This window comes from Diuraphis noxia, unplaced genomic scaffold (genome assembly GCF_037042655.1).
Source record: "Diuraphis noxia isolate RWA-SAM2 unplaced genomic scaffold, SU_Dnox_SAM2 contig0003, whole genome shotgun sequence".
NCBI classification, from domain to species: Eukaryota; Metazoa; Arthropoda; class Insecta; order Hemiptera; family Aphididae; genus Diuraphis; species Diuraphis noxia.
In genome coordinates, this window is record NW_028301713.1 from 60,473,451 (window position 1) to 60,499,301 (window position 25,851).

At 33.7% G+C, this 25,851-nt stretch overlaps 1 protein-coding gene across 3 annotated transcripts in view; it reads right to left on the bottom strand.

Moving 5' to 3' along the window:
* LOC107164144 (uncharacterized) overlaps positions 1 to 25,851 on the bottom strand; it is a 139,174-nt gene that overhangs the window by 22,521 nt on the left and 90,802 nt on the right. Inside the window, exons 1-3 of one of the 3 annotated variants that reach the window (XM_015511847.2) lie at positions 15,363 to 15,773; positions 2,803 to 3,673; positions 1,387 to 2,194 (exon numbers count right to left, since the gene is read on the bottom strand). In XM_015511847.2, the coding sequence (XP_015367333.2) occupies positions 1,387 to 2,194; positions 2,803 to 3,656 (1,662 nt within the window). In that variant the 5' untranslated portion in view covers positions 3,657 to 3,673; positions 15,363 to 15,773. Of the gene's footprint in view, positions 1 to 1,386; positions 2,195 to 2,802; positions 3,674 to 15,362; positions 15,774 to 25,851 lie in introns of those variants that run through there. The other 2 variants (XM_015511849.2, XM_015511846.2) reach the window with 2 other exon arrangements.

The following is a 25,851-nucleotide window of genomic DNA, read 5'->3' on the forward strand; positions in this document are numbered from 1 at the left end:
GAATGGGAAATAAAATTATTGAAACGAAGTTCGAACCGAAATGACGAAATGTATAAAACGATAAACAAATTACACCAAAGACGACAACGACGATAATAACCACAGGTGGTCGTCGATGGTCTTCTAAATAAAGATTCGTTTTTCCTTTAATCCGGGTTTGACCGGCACCACCGCCTCCCCATTGTATAAACTATAAAAGGTAAACCGTAGACATAGTGATTACCGAGCTATTTCTAACAAAATACTGAATAACCAAAGTAGGTAAACTGTGGAGAAACCCCGTTACAAAAATTCGATGTTATTGCGTAGCTGTATTATTTTGTTGAGTTAATCAAATCGAACTCTTGTCAAACAAAAAAAAACATGTTTATAAAATTTGTTATTTAAGAATAATAAAATACGTAACATTAAATGAAATGACGAAAAATTAAAATAAAAACAATATCACTGATCTCTTTGAAGTTATTCCGAGTTCCGACTAGTAAATAATTTATTAATCGTACAATAATACAAATCATACAAATAATCTATCATAACAAAATACAATCGTCACATCACACCATTTTACAACGTTTGATATTTCATTAATTATTGTCCGGCCGTAAAATTGAAAACAAAATTTGAGCCAACGACCTATGAACCTAATTGAGCAGACATCGCATCGCAATGGGGGGAAAAAATGCACTAAAAAAATCACGTGGAGGGGCGTCAGCCCACGCGATAAGTTTGTTGTCTAGGAACAAAAATGCGGCGGTTGACGAGATTTCTGTGCAGAAAAACAATTATTTGGTCGACGGAAATTGCTTGCGTTCGTTGTGCGAAAACATTTAATTAATAATAATTGTTATGGTTTCCAATTACACCCGTATGCGCTCAGTCATCAACGAAATTGCTGCCGAAAATGCGCACGCGCAGTTTTCTTTATTTCTCAGCAGCCGCTAGTACGTGTATAGAAATGTCGGCACGCTGCCAGTGATTTACACGCGTACTAAACACACGTAAAATGTCTCGAAAACCAAACATAACGACAGACATTGAGGTCAAATGAAAGATAACATTTTTACCTATGTAAGATGTGAAACTATTGACCACATTTTCGGTTAGATACATGGTTTAAAATAAATGTCCAAGTAAACGTCTATATATGATATTACTATGACTCCACCACCATTTTTTGGCATACAATTGTTAGATGTGAATTTTTTTAAACATAAACTAAAATTTATAATCGAATTATAGTTAAAGATGACTTTGTGTACTATTCTTAAAACCAACCCAGTATTTATTTTTGAAATATTCCAAACATTGCACGACCCCAAACACTTTTATAATATATTTTGAGCAATTACACAATATTACAACAATGTGTGTGCAAACATCACTAACCTGTTGCAATTGGCCGGCGGCAGTGGCCGGTCGGGCGGGCTGCGTGAGCTTGTGCAAGTTGAGCGGATAATGTTGCGACTGTTGCTGTTGTCTGGACAAATGGTGTTGATGGTGCTGAGTTACCACGGTTGCTGATGACGATGACGGCGGCGGCCGATGGTGATGGTGGTAACCGTTGACGACTGCAGCTCCGGATGAGGTGGTGGACGAGGACGACGACGATTGTTGCAGGAACGCAGGTGGCGCCAGGCCGTCGAACGCGGCCCAACGGTGGTCCATACCGGAAACGATAATGGCGGCGGAGGACTGCGAAGACGGCGGCTGCAGTGGTTGCGGCGCCACGGAGAACGGCCTGTGATATGACGACTGACCGCTACCGCTGCTGCCATTGCTATTGCTTCCGTTGCTATTGTTGTTGCCGCCACCGTCATAAGGTTTTATCTGGAACGGCCTGGACTCCAAGTACGACGGCTGCACTGAGGCCGGTCGTTTATGGTGGTGAAGATGATGGTCATCCGAAGACGTCGAAGATCTATGGGGTTGATTGTTGTTAACCTGGTGTTGCTGTTGCTGATGATGATACCGTAACGGTTCGGGTTTTTGCACGATCACTCGGTTAACTTCGTGCTGTGCCGCCGCCGTAGTCGACGATGATGATTGCTTGGCCTGAGCTATGGGCACCGCTCTGACACCGCTGCGGGGCTGCTCGAGTTTTGGGTCATACCTGATAGCCAAGTGCGATGACTGGGGTCCCGCCCCACTGCTCACGGGCACTTCAGACTTTGGCCTCTCCAAAGGTTGAAACCTGCTAAAAAAAAAAAAATCATCAAAAATTATAATCAAGTATCTTAGTCATCGCAGTTAGTGAGCTGATTTTCGGGCATTTAGAGGTATCTACGAGGCAATTACCGTATTTGTCCCCAGTTGAGCAAAATAAATATTAGCCTATATTAGCGTTACCCAGGAGACACCACGAGGAGGTTGGCTGACTAGATAGCATTTTATGGAAACAAAACTTACAATCCACTGGTACTGATTGACTTTTCACTTAATATAAATACCATATTCTTTCAAAAATATACACTACGAAAAATACATAACTGCGACACTTCAAATATTTATGTTGAACTAATAATGGTTTCAACAATAATGGAGCAAGCCTAATATCCTAGAATGTTCAACTATAAAAACTGCTATTTAAAATCAATTATCATGACCAATAATAACATTTGATAAGAAATAATATGTTATTTTCGTTACTGATACACAACAATTAGGGAACAAACTCCACATAATAACTTCTTAATAACCCGGGAATCGATTCAACGGTATCGGTAAACAGGTAAGCGGGAAAAACACTGCCGACGATAAATTTTACAAACGTAAAACTATAATAATTGTAATCGGTTGACTTACTTGGGTGGAGGCGGTGGTGTCTGTATGGGCTTGAACCGCAAGTAATCCCTGTCGATGGACTGCTGTTGCAAGCCGCTGTGCGTCGTCCTATTGTAGTAGTGCGAAGAGTGCGGCGAGGGGGGCGGCGTCTCGGGTACGGACGGCTGATGTTCTTTGGGCGCGGTGAACGGTGACTGCGGCTGCAGCGCGCCGGATGTTGGCTTGGGCACCACCGCGTATGGCGACTGCGGCGGTTTTGGCGGCGAGTACTGTTTAATTGTGGCGGAAGCCGGCGGCGACGATCGAGCGGCCGACGACATCGGCTTAAACTGAGACGGAGGCGGTTGCTGTTGTTGTTTAACAGTCAGCGGCGGCGGCGGCAATGGTTGTAGTGTGTACGGTGACTTGTACGGCGACGGCGGTGACGACGACGACGACGAAGAGGGCGGCAGCTGATGGTGATGCTGCTGTTGTTGTTGGTGGTGGTATTGCAGTGGCGAAGGCGGCTGAAAGTGGTGGTGTTGGAAGGCCGCGGGCTTAGGGTCGACAGCAGTGCGCGGGTAGTGGCCCGGCGATGAGTACGGCTGGAAGTTGTACCGTAAGTGTGGGTGATGATAGCCCGCGAACCGGTCGGTAGCCGCCGCCGAGGACGGTTCCGAAGATGATGACGACGACGATGACGACGAGTTCATCGACGACCGACCACCGCTACCGCCGTTGTGGTGCAGATGATGCGCCGGGGGCAGCGGCGGCGGGAAGTGCAGTTGTGCAGCCGCTGCTGCAGCAGCAGCTGCTGCGGTGGAGGCCGCGTCCGTGGGGATCCCTTGGAAGTATTTCCTAGTGTTTTCCAACATGTTGCTAAATCCCGAGTCCATAATACTACTACTTCAGCCTGCAACAGAGACAACTGTCGATTAATAATGGTCCATGATGTTATTGACACAATTGAAAGAAAATAGTTAATTTTAATAACATATTTGCAAATTGTCTGTGATGTTAAATAATTCCTTTGGATACGACCTATTATTCTAGTGCACCCCGCATTTTGATTAGTATTGTAAGGATTGTTAATAATTGTTATGACTATTATTTTTTTTCATACCGTTGCGACAGGAATTTTTATTTAGTTGTGATTTTATACGATTACGATTTTATATTGCTGCGCTGTAAATACATGGAGACTTTACAAATTCTATAATAACTTGTTGTTATGTTTAAATTTTAAATCATAATATAGTATAAATTATTATTTAGAAAAAATGTTTAAAGGTGGAGTAGCATGTTCATCAAGACTGCAAAAAAAACGCTTAAGGGATAGTTCTTTAACCATACATAAAAACGGAATTGAACGTTACTGATTTCGTACGGACTACGGAGGTATACTACAACACTCGTAACGACGTATACACCTACCTGCGGCCTATCGCGTGCACTGCACGAAACGCGACGTATTTATAGAACATAAAAATACGTAATACGTGCGCTGTACAATGGAAACCCGTATCGCCGAGCTAGTGTAGTATATGTATATACATATGACGTATACTATACATTTAATATTATCTATAGCATAACATAATATACTCTCAGATTACCACCTTTACTTATAGCTATATTATTATAAATTATTCTAAGCAACAAAAGATAATGGGAGAGGGGAAAAAATGTGGCTCTAGGTCAACGCGTCATGCGAACAACAATGGACAAGCAAATCTTTTATGTTCAATTCCAGCGCTCTAAAGCAGTTCAGAGCATTATATCGGGACTCGTTCAAACGATCGCGACGAGGTATTTAACCGATAGTGTAAGGTTAATAAATTTTATAATAAAAATACGATTAAATGCCATGTTCGTGGCCTGTAAATATATATTATACAATAACATATACAATTTTAAAATATGATACAGTGTTTAATTACAAAATAACTAACAGATTATTAATAAAATTAACCAAATATTAAATAATTTATCATCATGTTTTTTTTTTTAAATTTATTTATTTACGTATTAAATCATGATTATTTTTAATAATATTCTTTTAAAAAAAGATTATATTATAGAACTATTAGTTAATAAAAAAAATTTAACTATTTTCTATTACATTGCGCTCCATATGTTAATGTATAAATATACAATCACACTACTGCTCGAATTTCGCAGTTGAATAAATATGTAACACTCCTGTTTGATCTTCTTTCGTATTAAAAAATAATCGAGAACTGCAAGAATTTTAGTCGTTACAAAAGAGTGCGCAGCTAATTCACAAATCCAATTTACTAAATAATGTATTTGATGTTATGGTAAAGAAATAGAAATTATAATATTTTAATCAAAAAATGCACATATTTTCACGCGTTGGACATATGAAATGTTAAAATTGTGTAGTTAATTTTTAATAACTACCAATCGTCGTACTTTTAACCCGTCATTTTTTAAATATACAATGTTATTATAATTTTATGCTATATATTATAGTGCATAGACCAATTTTGTGCAATTTTCAAGGAGTATTTTTATAAAAAAAAAAAAAACAAATAATTAACGCCGATATTGTCTACAAAATATCATGTTTTTATACTTAAAAAGTTTAAACATAATTTTATTTGCGAGAGATTGTCAACAATAAAAATATTGATGTATTAATATTTCATAATTTTCAATCAAACGGATCTGTTATTATAACTAATAACTTATAATCTACTGAAGATACATATTTTATTTGATCTATATACAATCATATCTTAAAATTTTAAACGCAAAACTATTTCTTATCAGCCATTGCTTATTATCACTTATTATCAGTACCTAACAACAAATATCCAAATAAGTAACTTGTCACATATTAGTCTTTATAGGTAGTCAATAGTTACTTGTAACTACTGGACCAAAACAAATAGCATTCAATCCAAATAGATTAAATAATAATATATACATATTATAAACGATGTACAACAAAACATTAATTTCATCAATATATAGCATATTCTACATTTATACGTTATATTACATAACGATTGAACGTTTAAAATTAAAAATTATGGGTAGGTATACCTACTAAAGTTGTCTAACATTCTATGGAATAGAGTAGAATTCTACAGTGAAAGCATTTGTAAAGGTCAAATTTAAAAAAATATATTAATGATATATCCCACCTAAAATCTATCAACACGGGAATCTAAGTTTTTTCTTTGAACGACCAAAAACCAATCGTGAAACAAATAATTGTTATCATTTGGAACAGAAAAAAAAATCAATTGCAATAAATTTTTACGTAAATGATTTACAATAATATTATATTATTATTTATTGTTTAAATCAAATAAGTCGAAATCGATCGCGAATTCGGACATATAAAAATAATGTGTACAGCTAATATTACATTAAAAATGATGTACTAAACGCATCAACGATATTTCAAATAAATAATTTAAATAATTTAACCAATTTAACACATATAGATATCGTTCGGAGACTCCGAATAGCAGAATGACATGTGATGAAATAATGAGAGATAAAACATAGACATTAGGTATACAGTTAATTATTATTATTGTTATATTTATAATAATATCAATAAAACGAGAGAAATAAATTGGGCTTTAAAAAAAAATAATCGTTTTACATTAACGTGGTACCTATAATGGTATGCGTGTAATGCAACTCCACGACCTTGATATTCACTGCCACCGGCGCGAGGACGACCAGAGAGCAGAGACGATGAATTTTTTCTCCCCCATCGTCGTCTATATAAATCGAATTATTCCGACATTGCGGCATTCGGTAGTGCCTCGTGCGAACAAACGTCACACACATATATAGCCATATACAAACTCCGATTGTATAATATACGAAAAAACACGATTTATACGTCTCCGGTTGCGGCGGCTAGTAGTCGTTTTCGAGAAAACTCCGAATTTTCTCTCAGTATCTTAATCCACACAAAAATCGTATTACACAGGCTGATCGAATGGATTGTATATTAAACGCACACATGCGCGAACACACACGGAGAAAGATTAATGCATGGAATGAGAGTATATTTATAGGTACATAGGAAAAATTGATAATTGTCTCGAGTTACACGAAGCAGATAATAAAAAACGATATTAAAATAATTTATATTTTTAAGTGCATATACTTAAGTCAATTATATTGCAACTCGTTCGACTATTAAGCATAGGCATTTTACGTTTAAGTTCTATGCTAATAAGGCGTCGTAATAAAATTATTTACGAACAACGAGTTACAATGATCTTGCGAAAGATGAGTGTCAAAAACCGACGAGAATTATATTATTTTAGGGTATAGGTACCTACTACCTATATAACAAATATGGAAAACAGTTAATGGAAAAAAAAATTCGTTCGACATGTCTGTCACGCGACTCACGACGACAATAACGATTCGGCGCGTTTATGGTAATTCGCACGATAGGCAAAACTGTGTTATTTTTTTTAGCTTCTTCCCCCTCCCACTGTACTATTATATTTTTTCATTATTATATTATATTTATACCATTCGAACAATCGGTTATTTACACACTCACACACATATTATTACGGCAACACTCGTGCGATTATTACGTTCCTACACGTGGAGAGACAGACGCAGAGGAACAATGTATAACGGAGCGTCGACGTTGTTTTTTTTTTTGCTGCAATTTCGGTACGCTCCGATAGCGTGAAAAAAATGAAACGTCAATATTTTTTTTTCGCCAGTTTGCATATAAATTATCGTTGTAACGCCGGTTTTTGTAGTGTGCGTGAGAGAGAGAAACAAACTCTGAGTGGAGAGACCCCGATAACGAGGTTTTTATAATATTTACCGTCGAAAAATGGAATATTGCAAACGACCGAACCACTGCAGTGTCTCATTTAGGAATTTAGACATTATAGGCCATATTATTATGAAAAATGAAACTTTATTATGTATAATGTTAGTTTACCCTTCCAATGCCTACATAATAAATGTATATTTTCAACACGATGTTACATTTATCATATTATCAGTATTATTGTTTCAATTATTTTATTAGATTTTAAAACGAAGTATGAATTATTGTTTAAAATATTTTAATATTTCAATAATATAAGCAATAAATCGTAATCCAAATTGCAATTTTTGATGAATAATACAAAATAATAAATTAATAATTTTACTCTTTTTAGCAGATAAGACAGAATTGGTGTATTAGTCAACACTTAAATGATATTAAAGTTTAATAGATGATAATCTTTATGGTTTGTATGTAGTCCATATTATTATCGACAAAAAGATAGATTATCAAGCTTATCTGTGTGAAGTGTGATTGTGTCTACTTTTAATTAACTTCTCATCGACAAACAAACTTTCACCGATATTGCAATACATAATGCAAAATTAATAGTTACTGCAGAGCCACGTGCAAGCAGTATAACAACGAAAATATTCTGAAAATGGTTTGAACCTCGGGGGAATACATTGTTTGTAAACGATGTAGATGTAAGATGAATGTTTTAATTAGGTCAACTGTTAAACTAATGAATATAATAACATAATTTCGATTGAAAGAATATCGGTAGTTGGTTTAAAAATTAATACAAATATATATATCATGTTTTTTTCCTTACGACTTGTATTATTTATATAGCCATCAAAAACTATATTAAAACCAATAAAAAAGGTTAGACCCTCCTCTTTTTTAGAGTTTCCCTATTCTAGCTCATCCATTCCTCCTGACAAAAATTGTTTCTCGTACCAGATTAGTTGTAGAAGTGCAGCACGGTCTCAATATTAAATATTATTATATGTCGCACATAGGTCGGTGGCATCACCCATACACGCGAAAAGCGCATAAGGCAAATTAAACGGCGATACGTCATAATACGTAATCACTAATCGTATTATGAAGGTATAAGTATAAAAGTATGTATGTATACAGTCGATCAACGACTTCCGGTAAACATATTTACTGCACGTATATGGCGACCTACTTCTCCGCTCGACGTTTCAAACAACTTCCGGCGGCGAGTGCGCGCGATTCGAAAAAAATCATCATTATTTTCGCGGTGCAGGCGGCAGCAGAGAAAAAACGATCGATCGTATTTCGTTCGTCATTTATTTATTATTATTATTATTGTTTTTTTTTTGAATTTTTTGTAAATAGTATATTTAATCATTGTATTCATACGTCATAATATAATATGTATGGAGAAAAATTGAGCTGGAAACTTTTTTTCTCCCAGCATACATTTTTATTATATAATTTACAATCCCATAACTTCGATACATATATACAAATATAAATTAAGTACACAACTCTGGAAACACTTCGTATCGTAAATATTGGTTTCATTTCGTTTATTGTTATTTGTGATTACGTAATTATGCCATTGACTGTCGGTACTACCACGTGTTTAGGTAGAGCAATTAATTATTAATTATTTTTATACAATTCATTTAACACAACAATGAAAACAATAATAATAATAACCCTTAATCATATTCTATATCGTTATTTTATTATATATAATTCACAGCTTCGTGAATTGTACTAGTTCATAAATGGAATTCGCATCATGTTATTTATAATATTATTTCGAACGTTACGTAATAAGGTATTTCATATTGCGAAAACTTGCGACTCACGTACGGTGTGTTATGTGTATGAGGGTATAGAATCGTTCATGCACACTAGCCCTACGCTTCAGTCAGGTGGGCGGTACGTAGAAAATGTATTTGTGACTTGATGCTGATCATTACGTGACAACTCTGGCGACAACCACGAGGGTCATAGGTTTTCAGCTGTACAATGTCAAAACACAGTAACCAATCAACATTATTATCAAAAATAACTTCTATACCTTCATTGTACTTTTTAACAATTCATACTAAATTGTTCTATCCAATCCTCATTTTGGAATCACACAATTTTATTTTAGGAATTATCACACTTGTGAGTACACATTAATTACACAGTGTTAAGTCAGAAAAAATTTACAAAAACAGTTATCTAGCAAAATAATAATTTTAAAATCAAGGTTGAACGAATATTGATATTGATGAAATTATTATACACTACCAGTTAATCGTCCTCAGTACGAAAATATTGTGAAATGCAGAGGTTCTCAACCATATTACCAAGTTTAGCGATCGCTACACCTTGAGAATAGAGGGTGGGTTAGTACAATAACATAGAATAATTAACTTGAAATATGTTATCATAATTAATTATCATATTGGTTACCGGTTGGTACCTTTAAAATATGATAAAGTGTATAAGATAATATAATTTTGAGTTTGTGAGGGGTTGGGTGGGTGGTAAAATTATTTCTTGCTACACCTGAAAAATATATCTTGGGCGCAAGTGGTGTAATGTAAATATGTATTATTATAAGTAATAAGTGATATTTTACTGCTAAGCACCTTTTCGCTGCCGAGTGTTGATAGTTTATGTAGAAAAAAAATGGTTTTAAAAGTGCTATTATTTCAAAGGCACGTATAGTTTATGAACAAACTGTGGCTATTTAAAACGAAATTGCGCTGAAAGGATCCGGAGATTATTATTATTTTTTGAGTCCCGCACCGAACACTTCATGAAATACTTAATTTATTTTCGTTTGCCTTACCCATTTGTCGTTCGTTCACTTGAGTTTCAGCGTACGGTTGCTGTATAGTATATAATAATAATAATTATGTTGAAGACACATTCGGCAGTTATGATTATTCTTTAATTATATATATTGAAATTTTCTTTTCCTCATCGATTATTCTTATATATTAAAATAGTTATATGGAGCAGAAAAGCGTCTATCCACAAGATAAACAAAATGTGTTTAGACAAAATTATAGCACAGGTACTTTCCGAGACGATGAAAAATCAAAATAACGTGAACAAAATTCCTTGTAATTTAAATTAGCTTCTCTATACATCATACCTAATTTATTTGGTTTAGTGTGCTACAACATGGGTTTTTCGTGAATACCGTATAGACACCAAAGACCCATAGCCTATTAAAAAACCTTATTAATCTACGGTGGTTTACAGATAAAACTCGGGAGAAGTATTTTGTTTTGATAATTTTTTACCACCGCCGCCGTCGTTGTCGCGTATGCCAACAAAACATCAGTGCAAATGATGCAGTCGTCGATAGCTTAATAATAACAATATCCCGCGGCGATTAAGAGTGACGACCATGGTAATAGGTACATAATAACAGACCCTGATAAAGTATTGAGTAAGCGTCAGAAACTTCATTATTTTCTTCAGCACGGTTGTAAAAATTAACTAATTCTACAAAGTGTATTATATCCATATTTTCAATTTTTATAAAACTAATCAATGTGATATGATCAAAAACAAAAAAAAATCATGAACGTACCTCGTATACAATATCACTATTATTAAAAGAATTACTTAAGCATGGTAAAGACCAGTCTTTTTAAAATCTTCTGAATAAGTCATACTTTTCATTTTCTTAAGCTCGAGTACTATTTATGAATCTCATTTAAGTCATAAGCATGACTTAAGCAATACTTATTCTTAAGAATCGATTATAAATACGGCCCTCAGAACCCATAACATGATATATTATTATACATTTATATCCAACAAATTTGTTTGGTAGCTGGTTAAACAATGTTTAACAATGATTACTCGCAGACTTTATTTTCATCGGGAGAGATTTTCTTACCTTTTAGCTACCAACAATACAACTTTCAGTTGCCGATATTTTTCCAGAGTAAAAATGTCTAACTCGTTTTGACTAACGAAATACATTGTTAGCACATTAATCTAAAACCATTCCTGCAACTAACTACTATTGACTAACTTTAAAAGCTCCTTCGGCGGAAATAAAGTCCAACAAAATCTTGAAGCGGTCTTATAATATTCAATAAAACGAGAGTTCGACATTTTACACTGGGTAAAATTATCGCCGTTAACATAAATTTGTGCTGTCATGTCGAAATGCATATTATACCTATTCAATATTATAATTATTAATATGGTGGGTAAGAAATCGTCATTTAAGTGCATACTATGCCATACGTACTGCTTAGGTATATATTTTAAATTACATAGGTACCTATACTTATAATTATTACACTCATAATATTTGCAGCATATTAAGAATAAATTATGACATTTTGCGGTTTTAGGTATAGATTCGTAGAAATAATAATCGTTTCGATTTATGTCGACATTAACACATAACTGTTGAATTAATGTTATAGAGTAGATGCTCTCATATGTGGACACATATAATAATTTATTCACACAAATCATTTTCCACTAAAATATACGAGAGTAATATTATGTTGATTTTACGCACTGGCACTAATGCAAGACTTAATTTTAAAGTTTAAACTATACCTGCGATAAGTCGGTTTATGTATAAAATCATTAAAATCATACGAAATAATAAATGTTCCAAATTATATACGTGCTTTTTGTGCTTTGAATATAAATACATAACACAATCGATAAATTTGGGCTAAAATTACGTCTGATATGAAATAATTTTATTTTTAAAGTACGCACGTTGAAGAAAAGAGTAATACTCGGAGTAATATAACAAATTTTACTGGTGTATTTAATAACAATTAATTTTTTAGAACCTTATTAAAATATTTATTCGAATACTCAATCCTGTATTTTTTTGGGGGGTTTAATATCTCATCATAAAATTATATATTAAAATGCGATTATTAATCCAAATTATATAAACAGCTTTTTTCCTCCACTTCGATATATTATGTTTTGCGCGGTGTACATAACGAATGAGACGTCTAATGCTATTGTCAGAGTCTCAAGTTTAAATCGGCCATGTTTCTCGATAACCACTTACCAGAAATCACATATTATATAACGCAATATATACCTATGTGGCTATGTCCTACGGGCTATACAGTATGTTAACTGTTGAGGTATCATCTGTGCGCAATAAATTACGGTGTTTTTTAATTTATTCGTTTTTCTAATAATTCTCATTACTGTGCATATATAATACAGACATCAATGATCAATCTAATAATATCGATGAGAACCGACATTTGTTTATAGCACTAATCGAAGTATAATATTATGGTACAACTGGGTAGATATAGAATTTTATAGAATATAGAGAGAGTGGACGACGACGAGATCGAAATCCGATCGGAAAGATGATGATCAAGGCTACGGGCAAAACGCAGCCTAGGTCGTATCATATATAGATATAATAATATGTTACTATACATTAACTATACGGGGCACTATCGTAAACTGTATAAATATTAATAGGCAAACCAGTCGATAAATCGAAAATATTACGTGACGAACTCGACACAATTTTTTCTACATTTTTTTTCCGCACAACCAGTGCAGTACAACTTTATATCATATTATATACCATATACAATAATATAGAATAAATCTTTTGTTTTGTTCTTAGTGTTTTATATACGACATGCATGAGATTTGAAATTAATAAAACTTTCCTTTTAAATACTTAACATAATATACATATATTAAATTTATAGTAATGTAAAATGGTACCTATGTAAAGGTAATCGAATTATATGTTATTACTTACGGCATAAGTAAGTTATACGGTATAAGTATTATATATGCACACACTGCAAGCATAGCTATAGGTTATAACTTTAAGGTAGGCAAAATACGAAATATGCACTCTTAGAATAGTGCAACGGTATTAAAACATGCGCATATCTCCACATATTTTAAAATGTGTGTATATTTTATGCTCATGTATATGTAATACAAAATTCACCTATCAAATATATTTTTTAAGCTTAGGACTACAGATGCGGTGGTTTTCAGTCAATTTTTAGTTCGTACGCAATGTGTAAAGTGACACAAATAATATTCCAATGTGGTGTAAAATAGTAATATGTTATTTATTTACCATATCACATATATATTATTACAATGTTATCAAGACTCCACTATCCCACTATGTCACACCCAATATTTTTTGAGCGTATAATATAAGTTTCGGCCGAAAATCTCGCGCAAACGTTTATCTCAAAGAGTACACAACGATGAGACGTAAAAAGTTGTACTTAGAAAGTTTACTTGCATAACGATAAACGGAGAATATTCATGATCAATACATTAAAAAATTTTTGAATTACAACCTATTATACTAACCTAACCTAACCTATTATATTTACTAAAAACTACCAGGTTCGGTTCATACAGCCTTCTTAATTTCCGAGAGAGTCACGTACGCATTAAATACTAAATAGGATCGCGTAAAATACTAATACCTATACCAATATATCGCGAGTTCAAGAGAAAGACTATAGCTCGAACTATAGGGACTATTATAAGCTTACAACTAATAAGATATTTCAAAATTATGGAGAATATACTTGAGAATATATTACATTTTATTATCAACTTTATTGGTGCATATTTTTTGTCTACGGTCTACCTACTTTTATTTCTACATCCACTGATCGCGATTTCAATTATTGTTGCACATAGACATAATATATATTATATGGCAGTGCCATCATGGCACGTGACTAACGAAGATTTTTATTCGTCAAGTCTCTCGGAAGATTTAATACGTACACAACAAAATCGTACTTTACAGTAGATATACGCGGAATAATCATTATATGCATCGATTCCAATGATCGATCGAAACACGAGGCATTCGTCGTTGCCGACCCAGAACGATAGAATAAACATTATAACCGTATTGCATTTTGGCCAGCATTCAAATGATGACCGACAAACCGACCGCACTACTGGCAGTCGTGTATGACGCGCGACACCGGACGAATTTCACAACGATAATATTATTATTAATATAATAGCGATTAACGTATCTTATTCTCAGAGTGCACGACGAGGTGTACTACCGAACCCAAGGTCGCTGCGGCAAAGGACGTGCCCCGTTCTCGCCCAGTAAACTGCGTCGGACCGATATCCTACGACCAAAGACCACGTTCGTAATATACGTCGTCGTCGACATAGATAATATTATAATTATTATTATGTTATTTCTCATTATAAATACAAATAATAATATTGTATGCGCGCTAAACTGTACGTACGCACCTGTCGGCGCTGCCGCGTATATAATCCATAAATATATATATATATAATAATACGGTCGTTTGTGGCCAGACGTGTACGACGTGTAGTGTGAATTATTGACGGAGTTTTTAATGCAATACAAACACAATCCAGGTATCAAGTATATTATTATACGATAAATAATAGTGCTTCATATTATGTAATATGTATGTTTTTATTGTATATACAATAATAATAAACAATCTCCGATTTGATAAATACGATTTATAGCACGCGCTCGAGAATACGACGAACGATTTACAACAAAATCTCGTAATATTTTATAATATAATAATATACAGGCGAGAAAAAAACTAACAGACTAACAAAGTAACGACTAACCGTCGCGAAATTTCACGCGTTCGAGGCACAAACGCAGAAAATCGCTCGCTTTCACGCGCTCTCTCTCTCGTAACACGACGTGAGAACAGAAAAATAGTTGATCTTAGCCCGTGTTAAAAAATGAAAATAAAAAAATTGGATACCTTTGAACAAGATTTCCAAGACTTACATTTGAAGGCGGCGTCGGCGGCGGCGTAAAAGACGAGCTATATTGCGAATTTCGGTCGACCGTCCTTGCAGAAACAGTAGCAACGTCCGTTTTCGGCGTCCGCGATACGCGCACATTGTTTCGTTCAGGCGCGACGGCCGACCGTCCAACCGACCAGACGATGGTTGAACGTCGAAAAAGGGTGTGTAAATGTAAAACAAAATAAAAAACACTACGGTCACTAACGCGTCCGGTGGAAATATCAAACGAAATGAACCCGCGACGGGAAAATGAAAAATAAAAACTATCGAATTGAACGCACTGAACACTCGGACGACGACGATACGATGAGCGGACGCCGCGCGACAACACAGACACAAACGGACGCGCAGAATACGTGTATATCGGTCGTCCGTCGCAGTAGTACTATTGGAGTAGTAGTAGTTATGTGTACTGTGTAGTCGTCGACGTCGACTAGCGCGTGCGCGCAGGCGCGTTACGCATGCATCGCACGAAAACACTCGCGTCCGCGCGCGCTCTCTACGACAGAAGGCGGTGGTGGCGGCGGCGACGGCGATGGCGGTAGCGGCGGACGTACGGAATACGCGGTATACGCGGCGACGACGACGACGACGACCGGACGAGAACTAGGCCATGGCCCACATAGCCTGCTCTCGCGCGCGCACACCGTACGTGCGTATTGTAAATTACAATATTATATACGTATTATATTATATTATTATATATAAATGTGGGTGTGTGTGTGTGTGTGCACAGGTATAGTATCGCCACCACGGCGACCTTCGGTTTTTACTGGTTTTGACCCCGCCGCAGCCGCGCACTTGTGGTGTTCGTTTTCAGCGAAACCGGTTTGTGTTATTGCTCGACGCGAAAACGCGCACGGTCCTGGACCACGGCGTGCGCGGCCTACGCGATCGCGTCCCGGAGGAGCGGACCCGACGATCAATGTTTGCATGCCGATAGCGATATGGATAAAAATAATGATTATTATGGCGATATTATTATCCACTTATCCTACCGTTGTCGATCACGCGCGCAGCTTAATTGTTTTCAGTTTCGTATGAGTAACCCCCTCCCCCCAGATGGATGTGCGTTCTTCCGACAGACTTTTGCTTTCCGGCATCGTATATTATTATAGTAAGCAATCGCCATTTCGAACACGACACGCGCTTTATTATGTTTATTATGTATACGATAATGGTCGCCGAGACGGTTTCATTATGTTGAACACACGATGATATAGCCCGCAAGAAACACACTTGACACAGAACTTATTGAATAGGTGGTTTGTATTTTTAATAATTAATTTGTTACATTTTTAGACATTTCTATTATCGTTACTTTATACTCTAGAAAAGAATCATTTTCGTATAAATTTAATTAAGATGTGGAGTAGCAAAATATCTTAATTTTAGACCCTGAATTTAAGAACATTATACCTAAAATATAATATAATATACCTATAAATGTTATAATTATAAATGATTTATAATGTATACTTCAGCTTGAATAATGTATTAGACATTTCATGCTATTCGGTAGATCGTATAAATGGATATTGGACAAAGTATAATTTTCGGAATCATCATCTGTTGTGCAAGCTTATTATTTTTATGATAGATTTCTCGGAATAATGTATTCATGACGTATTATAATATTTCATATGAGCCCAATGGCCTATGCTGCCGAGGGCTCTTTCCTAATAAAAAAAAAAAAAATATTTCATATGAATGAGGGATGAACTACAGGTAAATGCAATTTCAAATGGAATGCAAAACATGGTTTATGTTACAAACGAATAGCATAAAATACTAGTCAGAAAAGATTTTTTAACATGCTAGACTGGCTAGAGTAGCTCCAAAAAAATGAAAAGCTCTTGAAGTTGGATAAAAGTCATGCAAGGAGTTTTTTAATTTTAGTTATTTAAATTTAAAAAAATAATATATAGTATTTTTTCTAAAAATACACCATTTAATAGCGCCGATTGTATGGAACCAACATTATAGGTGAAATTAACTTTCAATCGGCCAAAAAATTAAGGAAAGAAATATATAAATTTCCAGGGTTTAATCTGATACCAAAATTCGTATTATATTATATAAGTCCGAGTAGTAAAAAAATATATTTATAATTTATATACAACATCTCAATATTCAGTTGAATTTTGTTTGATGCCTTTATTATATTTGATTCTAAAAATACGATTTCATCTTGAAGATACCAAATAGCCGGTGATCGACGGAATCTCACAGGACAAGCGGACCCAATCTGGAATTTCCGGCTTTTGTTTCCGGGGACGATATACTCTCGTCCTGGCGAATAATAGGACCCGCGCCGTTGCAGTCGTTGCACTATTTCATCGGATCGAAACAGCAAAGATATGTCATTAAACAATAACCAGCACGCGTGCGATATCCATAAGATTTGACGTGAAATAAAACTTTTAGGTATGTACCCAGTACCTACTAGTATAACATTTAAGCCAATTGAAATTGTAACGAGATTCGTAAAATCGATTATTATTATAAATACTACAAATTTACAGGGAAATACATCATCGAGCCCTTTTAATTCTCATTTGTTTCGTATATTAATTAAACTCCAAGTAATAAATACTCCAATTAAAACTGAAATCTAGGGCCCTAGGGGTGTAGTCTTTCGACTATACAAAGTTTTGAAAATGCAGATGTAGAAATTCGAAAAGTAATCACTAAATATTGTTATACTTTCTACACTGAGGAGACATTGCATTTCAATTAGGAAATTAGTATTTACATATTATTTTTGTAGATTTAGACTATTGAAATCATACTACCTATGGTTACATAAAAAGATTTTATATTTTGTAAAGATCGTCCGAATTAAACATACAATTATCTATAATATATTTAAAAACGAAATTATCATTATTCGTCTTATACTTGTACTACACATAACACATGTCATATATCTATAGGTTAATTTAAAAAATAAATTACTTTCGCTTTCTATGTACATATAGTTTGCCCAACAACGATAGTCGATAATACAAATTATCTATATAATATACACGGCACAGCTTCTTCTTGACTAGTAATCACACTATTCCGTGCGAGATTTATTCCATTGGTTTTAAAAATGTACCACGCGATCACATGGCTGCTGCTACAACGTCCTGACCTAGCACAAGACCGATGACGCATCATTTAATTAATCGAATTTTTTCCGCTCGGTTTTCGACTGACTACACCGAACTGGATTTTACGCGATAACCATCATATATATATATATATAAGAGGCTCAACTCCATAATATTTTCAAATCGATTATAACCGGTTGAAGTGTAAGCCGGATCACGTAGGTATATATATACCTATATAAAAATGCATTTCTTATTTTTTTGTTCTTACCGAAACGCGTATACGTATATATTATATTGTAGACATAAACTATTATAATGTACGTACAGTGTATAATTGTACGGTACAGGTGCAATAGTATAATCCAGTGCAGTATACGATATTACAATATTATAATACATATTATCTGTATACTGTATACAGTATATCATACAGACGTATGGAAATAGCACGCATATTAAATGAATATTGTTCGAAACGATTCAGTATTATGATAATAAAAATAAAAACACATTCGTATTCTGTTATATATTTTTGGTTGAATAATGAATATTTTGAATTCCGCCGTATTGGATTGAACTAAAAATATTTGCTGTAGTTATATACTGACGAAAATACAAGATACGACATTACGACGTATAATGAATGCTTGTTAATGTTTTTTTTTTTTTACCCATATGAAGTATAATTCATACACAACCTAACCTTCGATTTCAGTGGTATGGTCGGTCGGTCGGTCGATGAGAAAATATCAAAAAAAATTTGACTGTCAAAATAACATACAAATTTAATTAAAACTCATGATTAATTAAGCACATAACAACTAGGTATAACACAATAAAATCTAAACAAATATATATAACCCCACTAGTTGCGTGTGCATCTTTTGATAGTTACCTACGTTTACGGTTTTAATTGGATAATTTTCACACAATAATAATAATTGTCCTATACACACGTACGAATATTATTTCTAAACGCTGAACAAATATCACTTCAAACATAACTTGAGATACTTACATCATTTTCAATAAGTTACACGCGTCGATCGCGATGACGCATCGTCAGAACGAAAATAAGTGTCTGGTCGTTTTTTAAGGCATAAAAACAAACCATTAGTAAACCATTATTAAACCAGTACCTCACACACGGTTACCGCGCGTAATTGCCTTGAATAATATTTTACGCTTATTCCCCAACGTTACATTAAAAAATTTTAGGTATAATATATAGTGTAATATTAGAAGAATCCTTCCTCACACGGTTACGAGGTGCATTGTATCATTATAATAGTGTAAAATATGATAGCTTAATATTATGTAAAAATAATTATCGCCAAAATGGATTTACGCGATAACGATATAAATATGAGTACTTTGTTAATATTTTATTATAGGTATATTGTTATTAGTGTGGCATTCGTTGTAACGATAATAACGATGATTATTTTAAACAAATAATACGAAATGAACATAAACGATTTTACAAACATAATACAACACGTGTGTCGTGTATATGTGTACGCAATAAAAAATCGATATGATTGAGTATTTTACTAACCTAACCTAATATACGTGTTGAAAACGTAATTTTAATTTTTAATTTTTTTTTTGAAATAACCGTATCGAAGAAAACTATAATGTGGTAACCTTTTTAAACCTAGTAACAATAAAATGGGTAGCGCTGCGTAAGGTCTTTACATGACGTACCTACATTTTATTCCGTCTACTTCCATATTATAATATAATATTATGTTATCAAATTTACTGACTAGTTATTATATTATATACATTTATACAAATACAACAGTGCCTACAGATTATAAATACTTGTTTAAAGAAAAAAAAATAATATACAATTTATACTAATGCCGGGTTGCATAAATTATCTCTAAATATTTAAATTATCAATAATGAGCTAAATATCCCTTAAACATAATTTAGTGCTGTATAATTTATAACCCATTAAATCAATTCATTTTTTATGCAACTCGGCAAAAAAATTTCGTTTTACTCTTTTTTACAGGTATACCTACACATTGTTTAGTGGTTTCAGACGTTTCAGCGATATGAAATATTGATGAACCTAAGACATCTATATGAATGATTTTGCGACTTCAAAACATTACTAAATAGAAAAACACGCTTAGTAGGTATCTATAAGTGATTTTCGATTTATTATGCCCGTGTTAAAATTCGTGTGTATTATAATATTAATTATTATGAAAAATTAAAAACAGTGACGTATTAAATGGGAAAAAAACTTTTTCTGTCTGTTTACTACAAGGGATTTGAATACTTCGCAAACGCAAAACACATATATTATAAATTATAATAGCCAATAATTTGGTGACGTGTGGTGTAATTCTTTAGTTTTTATAACGAAATTAAAAATTGAGTCACGCGTTCAAATCTGGTTCAATCGATATTGCAACGGTGGTCCAGTTCCAGTGAAATTATGGAAGTTTATAATATATTATAATATAATCGGTCGGAGGCGGTAGCAACATACACGTAAGCCCCCGCGCCTTGGGGACTAACTAATTTTAGGAACGTTTTTAATTTAATTTTTTTTTTTTGACCATTCGCCAAAACCATAAAAAAATAGCAACGTCTACGCGTTTTTATTCATCTAACGCGTGTACACATGCGCACACACGTCACACATACGATGAAACAAACACGCAGTTAATGGAGCGTACAAAGGATTATTTTGATTTAACAGAGACAACATCGTCGGAAAACCATACAACACCATTATTTGAATTTTGAACCAAATTGAAAGAAAATCTCGTGAATCCAATGTATATAAAATATTATGTTCATAAGCTATATGATGCTATGAAAACAACGTAATATTATATTATATTATAGACTATAGTGTTATTATTATTATATACGGCCAAAGAAACACGCGTTTAGACGATTCATTATTTAACACAGAGCATATATATGTATATATATATATATCATATACATAAATTGTTATGCGCACACTCCACGTCTACTGAAAACCTACATACATATTACAATATATTATATTGTACACGGCAGACGGAAAAATAATTTCCGACAACTCGAGGAAGAGTTGGGCAGCTCTGCTACGCGCGTTTGCTATACAGGCTCGGCGGAGGGCGTTATATTTATCCCTCATGGTTTCATGCTTTTATAATAGTAATAATAATAATATGTGTGTGTGTCTGTGTGTCTGTGTGTGCTACAATATACATTATACACGTGTGCGAGGGGTAGGCAAATAGTGAGCGTCCCCGGCGGAACACGTGTACGTACGGTGGGTGGGTGGGTAGGTGGTTGGTATAGTGTTTGTGAGAGGGTGTATAGTCGGTGGCCGTGTCATGAGTAGGGCAGTGATGCAAGAAGGGAATTCACCCCGAGAATTTTTCGCTGAACTGCTCGTCTGCGTATTACATAATATTATATATACTGTTTGAGCGTTCGTATGAATAATAAATATTACTTCGATTATATTTGATATTTTGTGCTACTAGTACTACTACGTTTTTTCGGGAAGACATATTCCGATATATTTGATTTGGAATGGTGAATCGGAAAAGGAAAAATAATTGAATTATTTTTTTGATAAAAACGTATCACGTTTTAATGGACACCATTATTCAGTATTTTTATATTTTATTATTATTACCTATATACATGTATTATACATCACACAAGACTTGTGTATCACCTTAAATTCGTTTTGTATTATCATGCAGAGCCCCACCAGTGCACCATAAATAGGTGTAAAAGCTATTTTTGATTATTTTGCAAAATTTGTGATAATAATTCTTTGGCCATCTATACATGTACGTGTGGCAAATCAATTTCATTTCTTTGATTGCTACGTGTACGTATTGTTACCAGGTCATCGGTAAAGTAAAACATAAAATTATAGGTATTCACATCTTATTTCTATATAATATGTTAAATTGCAGAACTAGATTTACAATTAAGTGTCTTGTCTTATATTATTAACATAAAAATTCTCTCGTATATTACTCCGTTTATTAGCATATATAATCTGTCACTGATACACCGTGCCAGAGATAGACAACGTTTTATAGTCACTATACCAGATACCTGCACATAACAGTGTCGACTCAGGTCATTTCGAAAGTACCGCAAAAACATACCGATAAATATAAATGCTATGCGTAAAAAATCACATGGTACAGTACGCTCACGGTTCATAAAATAATAATATTATAATTTATAGTCGTACTAATATAATGTAATATATAATGCGCCAAAAATTATGCTGTACGGAGTGTATGCATATTATTATAACGTCCATTATTATATATTATATACTTGGCTAAAGATTCGTATAACTTAGAGATATCGCTGCAAACTAGGATTGAGAGTGCCGTGTAATTGCAGTTTAAAATGTAAAGCAATCATACAACTTTAATTAAAGCGCACCTACATTTTTTTATGTGTCTTTTGGAATATTTTAATCTTCAATTTATTTTAATATTACTGCTGGTTTAGTTGGCAAATAAAAATAATAAATATATACACTATTCTACTTGAGGGTGCATCAGATTTTTGGAAAATACCCTAGGACAAATAAATTCATTTATTCACCAACATTGAAACCATAACCTAGTGTTTTATTTTTACGTATATTTTTTAACTATTATTTTATCGATTTGTTGACACCCGATGCTGTTATATAATATGAAACACAGTATGAGAGTTAATTGAAAAAAGTGTTAGAACTTGTTTGAAAATTAATAATGTGATGATAATCCTGTAATTATAATTCATGAAATATATATATATATATATATATTGGGACTATTGGGTTATTTTTGTAATCCTGATAATGCGATGACGTTGAGAATACGTCAACGCATACGTGAAAAATGCACTTCATGCAGTAATTAGAGGAAAACAAATTAATAACTATATATCTTAAAAGTTATAGCTGTAATACTATAATGTTTAATGCATTCATTCATTATTTATTTTAGGAGATTGAAAGATTTCTACTGTTGACATATCTGAGGGCGTAAATTAACATCTTTGCCCCCCCCCCGCAAAATGCCAGTGGGGCAAAGGGAAGCCGTGAGTTAAAAATCGCCGAAAACCTCAGCTTCTAAGCTCTAAGCAGTACAGACGCATGCAAAAACAGTAGATGCAATGCTGTTACACAATACACGGCGGATTACGTGTCAGGTGGTACCTAAATATAAATTTATACTATAGTTTATTGTACTTAAGTACCGACCGAGTACCTATAATACGCAAATACACTATACTTAAATATAATATACGCGAATGGTGGAGCAGCGTGTTTTCTCGCATTTTATTAATATGATTCGAGTGGGCACGACACGAGGCGACGGCCGTGTGAACTTGGCCGCACCGTTTCCCCACCGCCGCGCGCTGTCCATCGACAATCGTTGTCTTCGCGGGCGCCTCACGCGGCGTTATTTTAAGCGTGCGCGCGTTCGTTCGTTCTATACATCACGCGCGGCCAACAACGGCACAATAACAATAAATAATAACAATAATAATAAACATTATTATATCTAACGTTCTGAAAAAAGAAACACGTCAACTTTGTCTGGGCCGGTGTTGATGGTGAGCGCAGACATTATCTGCAACCAGTGTCCATTAAAGAATATTTTTATATTTTGTACCAGGAATTTGTATTTTAGAATATTTAATCAATTTTTACTCCCCACTAGTTTATTAATTCAGTATAAGGACTAAGTATTGAAAATTAACGTTTATAGTATATTATATTATACATAATAAAATATAATATAATATGAGTTATTGGAATATTATATGGTGACGTGAAAAATATATTTTGAAATGATAAAAAAAATTCAAATCTAAATCGGAAACGTAGTTAAATACATAATATACGAAATTAATTTAAAATTATATTCAAATATAAATAAATATTCGACTACTTAACAACACAAACGGCATGGTATACATCAGTTTCAGTTAGTATATAACCAATAATGTGTGTTGATGTTCATCGTTTAAATATAAATTATGTACCGGTAATTATTTGGGAGGTGCCGAAAAGGTAACATATTTTTAACCATAACCTTCAAAATCATACGATCGAATACACTTATTTTAATCATCAATATATTATTTATAATACATGGATTGTGATAATACGTAAAAGTAATTTCTAATAGAAAATTCCATACCAAGCATTGATATACTTCTGTTATTATTATAAGCACATTATAACAATAATTAATTAATATAATAACTATAATAATTGCAAGTAACTATAGTGTTATAAAATCGATAATAACATAAAGTATTACAATCGATCGTTTTCGGGATAACGATGACGGATTAAACTACTCGATAAGATAATTATATTATATAACGTAAATTAAAGTTTGTTAAGAAAGACGAGCTCTCTCAGTCTATCGGATATTATTATAATTTATACTATTATATTATGCCGATGGCATTACGTATCGCGTAGCACGTGGTCAACACACTCGACAGACGCGATTGATACAAAATAATAATATTGCATTTGCATGGTCGAGACTCAGCTGCAGCTGTTGTTTGGCTTTGGCGAGTTCTATCATTTCGTACGGTCGAGCAAGCGAATATGTATTTGTCGAATCGTAAACACTACGTATATTCCGTATATAAATATGTACATTATGTACCGCGTACGTAAAATGTTATACGTTCGACTTGTACGAGTGTACAACTATTACGCCACAGTTCTTACTAGGTACTTATAAAGTTATATTGAGCAGTCATAATGCAAATTATAAAAATTGTGTGCTAACGACAAAAATTTTTAAATACAAATTCCCCGCGCGTGATGGGTTGCGCGATGTATAAAAAGTTCGCCAAGCCATTTGTTCGGACGACCGAATAATATTGGTTGTCGAAAGCTATTCATTCAAATAATCGTATAATTAGATAATATTGTCATTTACGTAGAAAAAGCCTCTATAAAATATTATATTACACACCTACAATATAATATACTAAATGTTATTGATTGTTGCGAAAAAAAATCATTTGTTTATTTTAACATTATTGCAACAACAATACCAAATTGTTTGCTTACAAAGTTTGATTAATATAATAATATATAATAATATGCACATCGATTAGACTATATAGTATTATTTATTAGTATACAACATGAAACACACGAAATGATAAATAATAAAGACATACATAATAGTACTCAACTGTTAATTGTTTTCAATATCATGATGAAAACCAATAAAAACAATGTAAAATACTTACTAATATCAGTAATATGTTATCAGGAGTCATGTATTAATACAAAACAACATGTACATCAATATGATTATTATTAATGAAGTAAAAATATATTTT